Source organism: Jaculus jaculus, chromosome 2 (genome assembly GCF_020740685.1).
Source record: "Jaculus jaculus isolate mJacJac1 chromosome 2, mJacJac1.mat.Y.cur, whole genome shotgun sequence".
NCBI classification, from domain to species: domain Eukaryota; kingdom Metazoa; phylum Chordata; class Mammalia; order Rodentia; family Dipodidae; genus Jaculus; species Jaculus jaculus.
The window spans coordinates 12,493,994-12,509,953 of record NC_059103.1 but is presented as its reverse complement, the minus strand read 5'-3'; the positions used below and the strand labels follow the sequence as shown (position 1 = coordinate 12,509,953).

The following is a 15,960-nucleotide window of genomic DNA, read 5'->3' as shown; positions in this document are numbered from 1 at the left end:
AGGAGCACCATGAGTTTGAGGCCACCCTGAGACTACATAGCTACTTCCAGGTCAGCCTGGGCCAGAGTGAGCTCCTGCCTAGAACCCTCCAGTGAGGGGCTGGGGCCGTGGCTCAGTGGTAGAGCTCCTGCCTAGAATCCCCCAGTGAGGGGCTGGGGGCGTGGCTCAGTGGTAGAGCTCCTGCCTAGAATCCCCCAGTGAGGGGCTGGGGGCGGGGCTCAGTGGTAGAGCTCCTGCCTAGAATCCCCCAGTGAGGGGCTGGGGGCGGGGCTCAGTGGTAGAGCTCCTGCCTAGAATCCCCCAGTGAGGGGCTGGGGGCGGGGCTCAGTGGTAGAGCTCCTGCCTAGAATCCCCCAGTGAGGGGCTGGGGGCGGGGCTCAGTGGTAGAGCTCCTGCCTAGAATCCCCCAGTGAGGGGCTGGGGGCGGGGCTCAGTGGTAGAGCTCCTGCCTAGAATCCCCCAGTGAGGGGCTGGGGGCGTGGCTCAGTGGTAGAGCTCCTGCCTAGAATCCCCCAGTGAGGGGCTGGGGGCGTGGCTCAGTGGTAGAGCTCCTGCCTAGAATCCCCCAGTGAGGGGCTGGGGGCGTGGCTCAGTGGTAGAGCTCCTGCCTAGAATCCCCCAGTGAGGGGCTGGGGGTGTGGCTCAGTGGTAGAGCCCCTGCCTAGAATCCCCCAGTGAGGGGCTGGGGGCTGGCTCAGTGGTAGAGCTCCTGCCTAGAATCCCCCAGTGAGGGGCTGGGGGCGTGGCTCAGTGGTAGAGCTCCTGCCTAGAATCCCCCAGTGAGGGGCTGGGGGCGTGGCTCAGTGGTAGAGCTCCTGCCTAGAATCCCCCAGTGAGGGGCTGGGGGCGTGGCTCAGTGGTAGAGCCCCTGCCTAGAATCCCCCAGTGAGGGGCTGGGGCGTGGCTCAGTGGTAGAGCTCCTGCCTAGAATCCCCCAGTGAGGGGCTGGGGGCGTGGCTCAGTGGCAGAGCTCCTGCCTAGAATCCCCCAGTGAGGGGCTGGGGCGTGGCTCAGTGGTAGAGCTCCTGCCTAGAATCCCCCAATGAGGGGCTGGGGGCGTGGCTCAGTGGCAGAGCTCCTGCCTAGAATCCCCCAGTGAGGGGCTGGGGCGTGGCTCAGTGGTAGAGCTCCTGCCTAGAATCCCCCAATGAGGGGCTGGGGGCGTGGCTCAGTGGCAGAGCTCCTGCCTAGAATCCCCCAGTGAGGGGCTGGGGTGTGGCTCAGTGGTAGAGCTCCTGCCTAGAATCCCCCAGTGAGGGGCTGGGGGCGTGGCTCAGTGGTAGAGCTCCTGCCTAGAATCCCCAGTGAGGGGCTGGGGGCGTGGCTCAGAGGTAGAGCTCCTGCCTAGAATCCTCAGTGAGGGGCTGTCATAATGTGCTTGTGAATCACTGACTGACCTTTCTAACCACGCCTCCTGCTTTTTTTTTTTTTTTAAAGTATTTTATTTATCTGAAAGAGAAAGAGGGAGAGAGACAGGGAGAGAGAAGGCAGGCCAGGGCATTCAGCTGCTGCAAACGGAACTCCAGGCATGCGTCCCCTTGTGTGCATGTGCAACATTGCTTGCTTGCATCACTGTGTGTCTGGCTTACATGGGACCTGGAGATTCAAACATGAGTTCTTACTGCTAACCCATCTCTCCAAGCCCCTCTTTTTACAAAAATATTTATTTATTTATTTGTGAGAGAAAGAAGGAGCGAGAACGTGAATGAATGGGAGTGCCAGGGCCTCTTGTCAGTACAAACTCACCACTTTGCGCATCTCACTCCCTTCCTTCTTTCTTTGCTCCCTTCCTTCCTCCCCTCCTTCTTTCCTTTTGTTTTTTATTTTTTATTTTTTTTTTGTTTTTTCAAGGTAGGGTCTCACTCTAGCCCAGGCTGACCTGGAATTCAATATGGAGTCTCAGGGTGGCCTCAAAGTCACGGCGATCCTCCTACCTCCCAAGTGCTGGGATTAAAGGCGTGCGCCACCACGCCCGACTTTTTATTTTTTTCAGGCAGGGTCTCTCTCTAGCCCAGGCTAATTTGGAACTCACTCTGTAGCTTAGGGTAGCCTCTAACTCATAGCAGTGCTCTTACTTCAGCCTCCCGAGTGCTGGGATTGTGAGACGGTGCTACCACGTCTAATTTCCACCTTAATATTTGTTGTTGTTTGTTTTTTGTTTTTTTTTGAGGTAGGGTCTCATTCTAGCTCAAGCTAACCTGGAATTCACCATGTAGTCTCAGGGTGGCCTTGAACTCCTGACCATCCTCCTTCTGCCTCCTGAGAGCTGGGATTAAAGGCATGAGCTACCATGCCCAGCATCCACCTTATTTATTTATTTATTTATTTATTTAATTTTTGTTCTTTTTGATTTTTCAAGGTAAGGTTTTGCTCTGGCCCAGGCTGACCTGGAATTCACTATGTGGTCTCAGGGCGGCCTCAAACTCAATGATCCTCCTACCCCTGCCTCCCGAGTGCTGGGATTAAAGGTGTGCGCCACCATTTTTAAGCTGATTAGACTTCTTTATAACTTCGATCCGTACAAAGGAATTAGGTTGACCAAAAGCTTGGAGAGAAGTGCCTTTGGTCATGCGCATCTGGGCCGAGGTGTTCACCCTCAGTGTGTATCTGAGAACACGTAATGTGCTGGGTGAATGGTGATGTGGTGGAGCTAGACATCCTGGGGTACAGCTCTTGAAAGGCCAGGATCTGGACTGGGCACTCTGAAGGTTGGGGCTGTTCTCTCGTGGCTGGGAGCCCCAGGAATTGGGGGAAAAGAGCAGAAGGCTCTTGGGGACTGGGGGACCCAAGTTTCTCCAGCAACACCCTCGGGCTGAGCCCGTCCTCCCCGCAGTGGCCGAGGCGGCCCGCACACTCACAGGAGTGCAGCTTGAAGAGCAGCTTGACGGTGTAATCATACAGGTGGCTACAGTCCAGGATGACCTGAATCAGAGGGGCGAGGCGGCACTGCCCGGCCGTCGTCACGGACACGGAGCGGGACATGTCCAGGGAGTTGAACACTGTGGAAAAATGGAAGCGAAGGGCAACAGAGTGAGGCCATCACAGGTGGCTTCTGTAGGGCAGCAGAAGTGGGGGGGGGGGCCCATATCATCCACCACAGCCTTATTCTGTGCCCTGTTCTCTCTCTGCAGTCCTAGGGCTGAGATCAGGGCCTCACTCATGCTGCAAAGGAGCTCTACCGCTGAGGACTACCACAGATTCTAGGCAAGTGCTCTACCCCTGGGCTGTGCCCCCAGGACATTTTGATATTTTATTTATATGTTTATTTTAGTTTTTCAAAGTAAGGTCTCGCTCTAGGCCAGGCTGACCTGGAATTCACTGTGTCATCTCAGGGTGGCTTCGAACCCACAGCGATTCTCCTATCTCTGCCTCCTGCGTGCTGGGATTAAAGGCATGAGCCACCATGCCCGGCTATATTTTACTTATTTATTTATTTGAGAGAGAGACACACACACACAAAGAGAGAGAAAGTGGCAGAGGGAAAGAGAGAGAGAGAGTATGTGTGTGAATGTGTGTGCCAGGGCCTCCAGCCACTGCAAACCAACTCTAGAGGCATGTGCCACCCTTGTGCATATGTCTTATGTGGGTTCTGGGGAATCAAACCTGGGTCCTTAGGCTACACAGGCAAGCGCCTTAGCTGGCAACGTATCTCTCCAGCCGACCCCAAGATATTTTGTAAGTTCATCTATTTATTTACTTTTGTTTTTTTTTTGAGGTAGGGTCTCACTGTAGCTCAGGCTGACCTGGAATTCACTATGGAGTCTCAGGGTGGCCTCGAACTCATAGCAATTCTCTTATCTCTGCCTCTTGAGTGCCGGGATTAAAGGCGTGTGCCACCATGTCCGGCTTGTAATTTTATTTTCAGACAGGGTCTCCCTATGTAGTCTAGGCAAGCCTTGGATGCTCCATCCTCCTGCCTCAGCCTCCTTATGAGCTGGGATTTGCAGTGTATCATAGCACAGGCTTTGTGCACTGTATCATCTATTTAACCGTTATGACACTCAATTGGACAGAAAAGAGCCTCCCTGCTATACAGAAGTGAAGAAATGAAACCTAATTCAGTTGAAGGTGGTCACAGAGCTAATGTGTGCTGAGCCCGAGGCCTCCAGTGGCTAGACTGGGTGCCTTTCCTCCTGACAGCCTGATGCTCTGTGTAGAGACTCACTGTCATCTTGGGCATAAAGATTTATTCATATTCTATGAGACCTGCCCGTGTCTGAACAGAAAGATACAAGATGTCATTTTAAATTTCTAACCTCATGGGGAGACAGGGTGGGTATTTAAGGACAGCCCTCAGTCTCTCCAGACCTCTGGACGCATCATACCAGGAAGAGAGTATTTAATATGTGGGGAATGTTATCAAGCAGCGATCAGAGGGCTGGGGAGATGGCTCTGTGGATAAAATATTTGCTACTACCCAAGTATTAAAGGTGTGGAGCACCACCCTGCCTTTAATCCCAGCACTCAGGAGGCAGAGATAGGAGAATTACTGTGATTTTGAGGCCACCCTGAGGCTACATAGTGAATTCCAGGTTAGCCTGGGCTAGAGTGAGACCCTACATTGAAAAACCAAAAAGCAAACCAAAACAAAAACAAAACTTGCTTAATCAAACTAGAATACTCAAGTTCCATCTCCAGACCCCAAATAAAAAGCAAGAGTCAGAAGTCATTATGCCAGTGAAATATGAGGTGGAGAAAGCAGATTTTCCCCAAAGCCAGAAGCTCATTGCAAGTGCAGCAAAAAAGAGAATGCAGAATGAGAAACCTCATCTCACGAACCAGTGAAGATGGATCGGAAAGTTGTCTTGCGACATTCACACACGTATGCACCTGCATTCACACACACACACACACATACATGAACACAAATGGATACATATGTACAAATAATTTCTTTTTTTTTTTTTTGTTTTTTTGTAAGTGTCACTCTAGCCCAGGCTGACCTGGAATTCACTATGGAGTCTCAGGGTGGCCTCGAACTCACGGTGATCCTCCTACCCCTGCCTCCCAAGTGCTGGGATTAAAGGCGTGCACCACCACGCCTGACATAATTTTGTTTGAAAGGGCTGGGAGTAGTGGCATATGCCTTTATTAATACCAGCACTTGGGAGGCCAAGGCGGGAGGATCACCGGGAGGTACCCTGAGACTACAAAGTAGGTCAGCCTGGGCTACAGTGAGGCCTTACTTCAAAAAACAAACAAAAGGGCTGGAGAGATGGCTTAGCGGTTAAGCGCTTGCCTGTGAAGCCTATGGACCCCGGTTCGAGGCTCGGTTCCCCAGGTCCCACGTTAGCCAGATGTACAAGGGGGCGCACACGTCTGGAGTTCGTTTGCAGTGGCTGGAAGCCCTGGCGTGCCCATTCTCTCTCTTTCCCTCTATTCGTCTTTCTCTCTGTGTCTGTCGCTCTCAAATAAATAAATAAAAAATGAACAAAAAAAAATTAGAAAAAAAAAAAAAAAGACCAGAAAGTGAAGGGACTTATTCAGCTGTGGCTTCCTGGTGGCTTGCCATGGGGGCTCTGGGGACATCAGAAGGGGGAGGGTACGTGTGTGTATGAGGTAAGTGAACCGCGGCTGGGGAGTGGAACAACGGCTGTCCTAATCAAAGACTGACCCGGGGATCTGGGGGAGCTGTCAGAAGTACCCCGCCTTTACTCTCCCCAGGTTCAGAAGGAATGCTGCTCTCTCTCCCACTCTTCCTCCCTCACGTAGCCCAGGCTGGCTTGAACTCACTACATACTGAGGGTGACCTTGAACGCCAGATCCTCCTGCTTCCACCTCCAGAGTGCTGGATGGTGTGCACCACCATAACGGGTTGCTGCAATGCTGGGGAATCGAATCCAGTGCTTCCCGGATGCTAGGCAGGCACTCTACCACTAAGCCATGCCCTTAGCTGCTCCCTCAATTTCTTTTTCTTTTCTTTTGACAGCTTTTATTAACATTTTCCATGATTATAAAAAATATCCTATGGTAATACCCTCCTTCCCCCCCCCCCGCACTTTCCCCTTTGAAATTCCATTTCAATTTCTTTTTAATTTTTTTTTTTTTTACATTTTTACTTAAAGAGAGAGAGAGAGAGAGAGAGAATGGGTGCACCAAGGCCTCGAGCTGCTGCAAACGAACTCCAGACGCATGCACCACCTTGTGCAGCTGGATTACATGGGTCCTGGCGAATCGAACCTACGTCCTTCGGCTTTGCAGGCAAGCGCCTTAACCACTAAGCCATCCCTCAATTTCTTACTCCATAGATCTATCCACATTCAAATCAGACCCTAGACTCAGCAAGTGGATAGCCAGCCACAAGCCCTCATCTTAACCTGGCTGACTTTTTCCTTCTTCTTATAACCAACTGTCCACTGTCCCTGGGGACCCTGGGTGTGTAGTGGACAAGGCGATGACTTTCCTTGCCAAGGAGAAGCCTAGAGCCGCCCGTGCTCCGCCTCGCCTGTCTGCACAGGTCCCTGCCAGTGGGTTCATCTGGCAGCTGAAAGAAATAAAATAAAAGAGCCCAAACGGTTGTAATGAAAAGGCAGCTTTACTTCTTGACACAAATTAGAACCAGCTGTCACTGCAAGGCAGTCATTCGTTGTCTACTGGTTTCCTCGGGCTCCGATCTGGCAAGCAGCCAGCGCCAGCTCGATCTCCCGAACTTCCCCGGAAGCCCCCAGGAATGCCTTGTGGTGGCAGCGTGACCAGGCACGAGGGTCTCCAGCCTCTCTGTGCCTCCAGATGCTCTTTGGCAAAGCTCAATTTCTTTCTTTTTTTTTTTTTTTTTTCGAGGTAGGGTCTTACTCTGGCTCAGGCTGACCTGGCATTCACTATGTAGTCTCGGGGTGGCCTCGAACTCTCAGTGATCCTCCTGCCTCTGCCTCCCGTGTGCTGGGATTAAAGGCGTGCGCCACCACGCCCAGCTATCTTTCTTTTTATTTACTTATTTGAGAGAGAGGGAAAGAGAGAAGCAGAGAGAGAGAATGGGCGTGCCAAGGGCCTCTAGCCACTACCAATGAACTCTCCAGATGCATGTGCCATCATGTACAGCTGGCTTTTGTGGGTACTAGGGAATCGAACCTGGGTCCTTAGGCTTTGCAGGCAAACGCCTTTCCCGCGAAGCCAGCTCTCCAGCCTGCAAAGCTCAATCTCTACGACAGTACATTTCTCACAAGGGTTTTGGAAGACCAGTGAGATGTGAGGCGTGCTTGTGCTGTGCCACGGACTCTGGCTTTGAACTTGGTGGGGATGACCTGGGGAAATGATGAGTATAATGTCTGCCTGCACTGCAACTCCCACATGCTATCTTTTCTTCATATATATACCCCCCCATATATATATATATATATATATATATATATATATATATATATATATATATATATACACACACACATATAGATATATATGTATGTATGTATGTATGTATATATTAGAGACAGAGAGAGAATGGGTACACCAGGGCCTCAAGCCATTACAAATGAACTCCAGACATGCATCATCATGTGCATCTGGCTTAAGTGGGATCTGGAGAATTGAACCTATCCTTAGGCTTTGCATGCAAGCACCTTAACCACTAAACCATCCCTCCAGCCCCTATCTTCCTTCCTTCCTTCCTTTCTCTCTCTCCCTTTTTATTATTTATTTATTTGAGAGCGACAGACAGAAAGAGAAAGAGGCAGAGAGACAGAATGGGTGCACCAGGGCTTCCAGACACTGCATATGAGCTCCAGATGCATGCACCCCCTTGTACATCTGGTTAATGTGGGTCCTGGGGAATCGAGCCTTGAACTGGGGTCCTTAGGCTTCACAGGCAAGCACTTAACCACTAAGCCATCTCTCCAGCCCTCTCCTTTTCTTTTTTGAGGTAGGGTCTTGCTCTAGCCCGGGCTGACCGGGATTTCACAATGCAGTCTCAGCGTGGCCTCGCGCTCACAGTGATCCTCCTGCCCCTCTGCCTCCTGAGTGCTGAGTGGTGGGATTACAGGTGTGCGCCACCACACCTGGCTTTCTGTTTTCTGCTGCCCATAGTGGCAGGCAGGTGGCTGGAGAGGCTGGACTGCTGGGACAGAGCTTGGATCAGCCCAGTAACAATTTCTAACTGGCCCTTTACCAAGTAAGCCCATTCCTAGAATATCACACCTGCATACAAATGTAGCACATGGCAAGACTACATGTGCAAACCTGGAAAACCATCTATCCAGAGCTGTCACAACCACAGCTCAACGTTACAGGTGAGTACCAGAGGCCAGGAGATGGTTCAGTCAGTAAAGTGAGGACCTGAGTTTCAGTCCTCAGTACAGACATTAAAGCTGGGTGTTAAGACAGGGACGGGTGTGGTGGCACACACGCCTTTAATCCCAGAACCTGGGAGGCTGAGATAGGCTGTGAATTCAAGGCCACCCTAAGCGGTTAGCAAGTCAGTACCTCCGTGTTTTTACAAGCAACAGTATTCCACTGTTTCGGTTTTCCTCGGTTCACAATCTATGCAGAACTGGTCAAAGCATTAAGGAATTGGCACCCCGTCACAAGCCCTGCCTACCAGGGAGGCGAGAACACATTGGTAGAGCACTTGCCACGGGAACACGGCTGAGGACATGAAAGGAAGCTGCAATTCAGACAAGAAGACTCCAAGGATGGAAGGCACATCCGGACACTGAGAGGCCACCGGCAAGTTCAAGAATGTTAGCAGGACTGGAGAGATGGCTTAGTGGTTAAGGCACTTGCCTGCAAAGCCAAAGGACACAGGTATAATTCCCCAGGACACATGTAAGCCAGCTGCACAAGGTGGCGTATGTGTCTGCAGTTATTTAGCAGCTGAAGGCCCTTGTAAGGGCTGGAGGGCTGGCTTAGCGGTTAAGGTATTTGCCTGCAAAGCCAAAGGACCGAGGTTTGATTAACCAGGATCCACGTTAGCCAGATGCACAAAGGGGCGCATGCGCCTGGAGTTCACTTGCAGTGGTTGGAGGCCCTGGTGCACCCATTCTCCCTCCCTCTCCCTCTTTCTCTGTCAAATAAATAAATAAAATAAAATGTTTTAAAAAATAAAAATAAAAAGAATCTTAGCAGTGCACATCATACTCGCCCAGAGTCAGACCCTTGATAACAAATACCTTAAGGGCAAGCACCTAAAGAGAGGGCTCAGCAGCTAAGGGAATTTGCTATACAAGCATGAGGGCCTGAGCTCAGATCCCCATGTAAAAAAGGTGGATGTGAAAAGAAAGAAAGAAAAAGAAAAGCTGGTGTGACCACGCAAGTCTGTAACCACAGTGTTGAGGGCTCCAGAGACAGGAGGACTTCTGGGGCTCTCCAATCAAAAGTGCTGTGAGCTCTCATACTTGGGCTGCAAGGCCACTGAGAAATCCTGCTGGAACTGAGCTGATAACCTCCTCCATGTAGACCAGCTGACAGAAAGCTGGAAGAAGCCATTCTACATGCAGTTCAATGGGAGAAAGAGAAAACACCAATGAAGATACTCAACAGTGGACACTGCAAGCCTTATATTTGGCCAGCCAAGCCAAATGAGCCAATGGGTACAATAGTGGCACATCTGTTATGGGGGAAACCAACTGCCCTCTAATTGGACTGGAGGCCTGCTCCATGGGAGGGAATACATCTCTGATACTGAAAACTTAAAACAGGTGTAGCCATGAGCCCTAGGGGGTGTAACATCTGCTGATGTCTAGACAAATGTATATACTATGCTCATAAAACTGCCCAGTAAGCACTTCTCTTAATGTTCATACCCTTATATGAATGCTACTCTCACTTTTGGTAGAGAACCTTCTCTTTTCAGATGGCATGACCTTGAGATGATTCATAAGGCATCATGGTGCTGGAAAGAAGTGACAGGATTGCTCAGCACTGCAATATCTCTATCACACCTTCCAAGACTCAGGGTCCATTGTGGAAGATGTGGCGGAAATAACGTAAGAGCCAAAGGAAGGGTAGGACTCCTTACAACGTGCTCCTCCGGCCACAAAATGGCCTGGATATCCATGACCTCACAGTGCCCGACACTACCTACACAAGACCGTCATGAGGAAAAGATGATGACATCAAAATAAAAGAGACACTGATTGAGAGGAGGAGGGGATATGATGGAGTTTCAAAGGGAAAATAGGGGGAGGGAGGGCATTACCATGGGATATTGTTTACAATCATGGAAGTTGTCAATAAAAAAAAAAAAGTGATGTGAGCTCTAGGTTGTCAAGAGTCCCTGTCTCAAGAAAACAAGGCAGGGCTGGACAGATGGCTTAACAGTTAAGGCACTTGCCTGTAAACCCTAAGGACCCATATTCAACTCTCTAGGCCCCACGTAAGCCAGACACACAAGATGACACAAGGTCGCATATGTGCACCAGGTGGTGGACATGTCTGAAGTTACATTGCAGTGGCTGGAGGCCCTAGCGTACCAATTCTCGCTCTCTCACTCTGTCTTGCTCTCTCTCTCTTTCTCATAAAAAAATTACAAAAGAAGAAAATAAGGCAGAAGAGCAACAGAGGAAGACCTCTGGCCTCTGCGCAAATGCATGCGAGGCCCCCACACACCTTCACAGACGAGGATGTGAGAGCCGGGTGTGGTGGCATGCTCCTCTCATCCCAGTAGTCAGGAGGCAGAGGTGGGAGGATCGCTGTGAGCTCAAGGCCAGTCTGGGACTACAGAGTGATTTACAAGTTAGCTTGGCTAGAGAGACTCTACCTCAAAAAGAAAAAAGAAAAAAAAAAAAAAAAGAAGGAAGGAAGGAAAGAAAGAAAATATACCTAACATGCAGCCCTTCCCTACCCAAGGAATGAAAGCCCAGAGGCCAATCTGCTGGCCCATGTGGGCAGATACAGGGCTGGACCAGCAGGGCATGGTGGCACATGTCTAATCCCAGCAGTCTTAGAGACTGAGGCAGTAGGCCTGCCATGAATCTAAGGGCAGTCTGAGCTACATAATGAGTTTCAGGCCAGCCTGGGGTACAACCCGAGATCTTTTCTCTAAAAATCAAGCCAAAAAAAAGCAGGGGGTTATTAGGGGCTTAGCAGTTAAGGTGCTTGCCTGTAAAGCCTAAGGAACCATGTTCAATTCTTCAGATCCCATATAAGCCTGATGCACAAGGTGATGCAAAGTACATGAGGTTACAGATGCACACAAGGTGGCACACATGTCTGGAGTCCAATTACAGTGGCTGGAGGCCCTGGCGTGCCAAATCTCTCTCTCTCTCCAAATATATATATATATTAAAAAAGGCCAGTCTTTTGGGCTGACCTCAAAAAAAAAAAAAAAAAAAATTAGGGCTGGAGAGAAGGCTTAGCAGTTAAGGTAGGGCTTGCAAAGCCAAAGAACCCAGGTTCTATTCACCAGGACCCACGTAAGCCAGATGCACAAGGTGGCACATGCGTCTGGAGTTCATTTGCAGGGCTAGAAGCCCTGGTGCACCTATTTTCTCTCTCTATCTGCTTCTTTCTCTCAAATAAATAAGTTATTTAAAAAAAGGCGTGGAAAAATATTACCAAAAAAAGGGGGGGTGAGCTGGGCCAGGCTAGAATCAAGCTGTTAATTGGGTTACTCTTCTAAGAACCTGGGTCTCCTGGGAGGGACAAGTCTTACCAGTTTGGAAGAGGTTCAATTCACACTCCAAGTAGTCAAACATCTCCACTGTGAGCTGGAAACTGGACCCAAGAGGAAACAGAGATTAAATTCCAGATTGATTTTTAAATTTCTTTCCTTTTTTTTGGTTTTTCGAGGTAGGGTCTCACACTAGCTCAGGCTGACCTCTGTATTCTCAGGGCAGCCTTGAACTCACCCTGATCCTCCTACCTCTGCCTCCCGAGTGCTGGGATTAAAGGTGTGCACCACCAGGCCTGGCCTAAAATTCTTAAAAACAATTTTTTTGCAGCTCTAGAGATTGAACCTACTACCTTGTAGTACATGCTAGGCAAGTGATCTAAAACTGAGCCAAGCCCCCAGCCCCTCATGGAAGGGGGGGGGTTCTAGGCAGGGGCTCTACCACTGATCCACATCCTCATCCACTAAGCCAGGTTTTCACCTGTCCCTCCCCTATACCATTCTCCTGTTTTCTCACTCTAAGGCATCCATACGAGCAGATGCACACATGCCTGCATATGCCCACACCCCCCACTTCCTACCCACATATATATTATGAAGACCAGTCATAGACTAAGCCGGTCAAAGGCTACCCGAGGTTAGCGACAGAGAGAGAACAGGCATTAGTTTTAGGCTGGAAAACGGAGAGTGAGCTGATTGAGGTGGCGCACGCCTTTAATCCCAGCACTTGAAGGCCGAGGTAGGAGGATCACTATGAGTTTGAGGCCGCCCTGCGACTCCATAGTAAATTCCAGGTTAGACTGGGCTACAGTGAGACCCTACTTCAAAAAAAAAAATAAATAAATAAATAAAAAGAAATATAAAAAAAGAAAGAAAAAAATGCAGACAGGAGGCACCATGGTGCTGAGAAGAAATGACAGAGGAGTGCTCAGCACTGCGATATCTCTATCACACCTTCCAAGGCTCAGGGTCCATTGCGGAAGAGGTGGCAGAAAGAATGTAAGAACCAAAGGAAGGGTAGGACTCCTTACAACGTGCTCCTCCGGACACAAAATAGCCTGGATATCCATGACCTCACAGTACCTGACACTACCTACCCAAGACCATCATAAGAGGAGGAAAAGATGATGACATCAAAATAAAAGAGAGACTGATTGAGAGGGGGAGGGGATATGATGGACGGTGGAGTTTCAAAGGGGAAAATGGGGGGAGGGAAGGAATTACCATGGGATATTGTTTACAACTATGGAAGTTGCCAATAAAAAATATGTTTTAAAAAAATGTAGAGTGAGAGACAGAGAAGCCAGACAGAGGTTTTAGGTGCAGGAAGTAGCACCAGCAGCAAGTTTTCCCAGGGTCATATCACCCCTCCCAACAGGCCCTCTGTGACGCTAGACACAAGGGCTTCCTTTCCCAGCGTCGCCCGAGGACGGCCACTTACAAGTTGTTGACGTCACTTTCCCCAGCCTCATCCAGCTGTCGGTCACTCATCTGAAGATTGCCCGGGAACCTGGGGTTCTGGAAGGAAGGTGGAGAGGCCATCAGAACTGGGCACAAGAAGAGTCTCGTGGGGAATGTAGAACAGCGAAACGTTGCTTGGTTGGCATGTGCCAGGTCCTCGGTTCAACATCCCCTACCCCCAAAAGTGGGAGGGGCACTGGGGAGACAAAGCACTTGTCACGCAAGCATGAGGACCTGAGTTCAGATCCCCGGGAGCCGTGTAAATGTGGGGTAGGTGCAGTGACCTGCCTGTGATAACAGCATGCAGAAGGTGGAGACAAGGGGCCCCCAGGGCAAGCTTCTAAGGTAGACTCGATCAACTGGTGAACTCTGGGCCCAAGTGTAAGGTGCAGCGTGATTGAGCAACACACCAACATCAACCTCTGGCCTCCACACGTACACACACACACACTCGCACTTATACACACACACAAGAAAAAAACAAAACCAAAATACAAAACAAGCCAGACACGGTGGCTCACACCTTTGATCTCAGCATTCAGGGTGCAGAGGCAGGAGGATTGCCCTGAGTTCAAGGCCAGCCCAACCCGGCCTGGACTACAAGAGTGAGTTCCAGGTTAGTCTGGGTTACAGTGAGACCCTGCCTCAAAAGACAAAACCAGGGGCCAGGCATGGTGGTGCACACCTTTAATCCCAGCACTCGGGAGGCAGAGGTAGGAGGATCGCCATGAGTTTAAGGCCACCCTGAGGCTACAGAGTGAATTCCAGGTCAGCATGGGCTAGAGCTAGATCCTACCTCAAAAAACAAACCAACCAACCAACCAGGGCTGGGGAGATGCCTCAGCATTCATGGTGCTTGCCTGCAAAGCCTAGAGACATGGATTCAATTCCGCAGTACCCACAGAAAGCCAGATGCACAAGGTGGTGTGTGCATCTGGAATTTGTTTGCAGTGGTGAGAGGACCTGGTGTGCCCACATTCATTCTCTCTCTCTCTCTCTCTCTCTCTCTCTCTCTCGTAAATAAGATAAAGTGAAAATGAAAAAAACAGGGCTGGAGAGATGGCTTATTGGCTAAGTGCTTGCCTGTGAAGCCAAAGGAGCCTGGTTCAAGGCTCGATTTCCCAGGACCCACGTTAGCCAGATGCACAAAAGGGTACACGTGTCTGGAGTTTGTTTGTAGTGGCTGGAGTCCCTGGCGTGCACACATTCTCTATCTGCCTCTTTGTCTGTCGCTCTCAAATAAATAAATAAAAATAAGCAAACAAAAAAAAATCTGTCGAAAATGAAAAAAAAAAAAAAAACAAACCAGGGCTGGAGGAGTGGCTTAGTGGTTAAGGTGTTTGCCTGCAAAGCCAAAGGACCCAGGTTCGATTCCCCAGGACCCACATTAGCCAGATGCACAAGGAGGCGCATGTGTCTGGAGTACGTTTACAGTGGCTGGAGGCCCTGGCGCGCCCATATTCTCTCTCTCTCTCAAATAAATAAATAATACATATATTAAAAAAGCAAAGCCCAAAACAAACAAACAAAAAAACCCCAAACCTTCCCAGAAAGTCCAAGGAAATCATTATGAACAAGCCATGCCTATACTGAGCATGTGCAAGAGGCCCTGTGGGGAGCTGCTGTCTTTTCAGGGAGGAGGGGTCAGTCCACATGACTTCACACAAACGAACCCCTCATTAACTCACAGCAAAGAACACCTGCTACCCAGCATTGGCGCGTAAGGTTCCTCCCTTGCAATCAGAGGCCTGGAACATTCTATACATAACATGATGCAATGAAACCCTGCATGTGAGAATTTCACTTGCTAATCACAGACACTTATTAATAACTGGTTCACTCTGGTTCCTATCTAACCTTCCTGTTTCCTTCGCCGTTTCCTTAGAGCTGCCGTGGTGAGCTCATGAGAGTTCAGGAAAGGCTAACCCACGCTGTTCTACTAAACTTCACTGCCATTATTTTGCATGTGTATGTGTGTGGCGTGCATGTATGTCTGGATGTGTGTGGGCACGTGTGTGTGTGCTTGTGCACATGGAAGCTAGAGATCAATACAGGGCATCTTCCTCAGTCACTCTCCATCCAGTTCTTTTCTTTTTTATATGACAGAGAAAGAGAGAGAGAGAATTGGCATGCCAGGGCCTCAGCCACTGAAACAGAACTCCGGCCACATGTGCGTCCTTGCGTCACATTGTGTCTGGCTTATGTCAGGCCTGGAGAGTCGAACATGGGTCCTTAGGCTTTTCAGACAAGCATCCAAGCATCTTAGCATGCATCACTAAGCCTCCAGCCCCACAATTCTTTTATCATTTATTTTCATTTGATTTCTTTTTTTTTTTTAAAGATTAATTTATTATAGATAAAGGGAAAGAAAGAAAGAGAGTGAGTGAGAATAGGGGCACCAGGGTCTCTAGCCACTGCAAAGGAACTCCAGATGCATGTGCCACCATGTGCATCTGGCTTACGTGGAACCTAGAGAATCAAACTTGGGCCTTTAGCCTTCACAGACATGGACCTTAACTGCTAAGCCATCTCTTCAGCCCTATCATTTATTTTCAAGATAAGAGAGAGAATGAGAATAGCTGTGCCAAGACCACTTGCTTCTACAGACTCCAGGTGCATGCACCACTTTGTGTATCTGGCTTTCTGTGGGTACTGAGGAACTGAACCCAGGCCATCAGGCTTTAAACAAGCACCTTTAACCACTGAGCAATCTCTCCGGCCCTCCATCCTATTTGAGACAGGGTCTCATATTGAACCTAGAGTTCCCTAATTTGGCTAGACTAGCTAGCCAGCGAGTCCTAGGGACCTGCCTATCTCTGCCTCCCCAGTGCTGGGATCATAGGTTTGCCAAGCCTGGCATTTTTTTTTTAAAATTATTTATTTATTTATTTGAGAGCGACAGACACAGAGAGAAAGACAGATAGAGGGAGAGAGAGAGAATGGGCGTGCCAGGGCTT

At 49.4% G+C, this 15,960-nt stretch overlaps 1 protein-coding gene across 4 annotated transcripts in view; it reads right to left on the bottom strand.

The window, feature by feature from the left end:
* The window catches only part of Hip1 (huntingtin interacting protein 1), a 198,396-nt gene that overhangs the window by 53,728 nt on the left and 128,708 nt on the right, over window positions 1-15,960 (bottom strand). For all 4 annotated transcript variants that reach the window (XM_045142989.1, XM_045142990.1, XM_045142992.1 and 1 more), the window contains exons 6-8: window positions 12,984-13,060; window positions 11,585-11,646; window positions 2,859-2,999 (exon numbers count right to left, since the gene is read on the bottom strand). In XM_045142989.1, coding sequence (XP_044998924.1) covers window positions 2,859-2,999; window positions 11,585-11,646; window positions 12,984-13,060 — 280 coding nt within the window. The remainder of the gene's footprint in view (window positions 1-2,858; window positions 3,000-11,584; window positions 11,647-12,983; window positions 13,061-15,960) is intronic.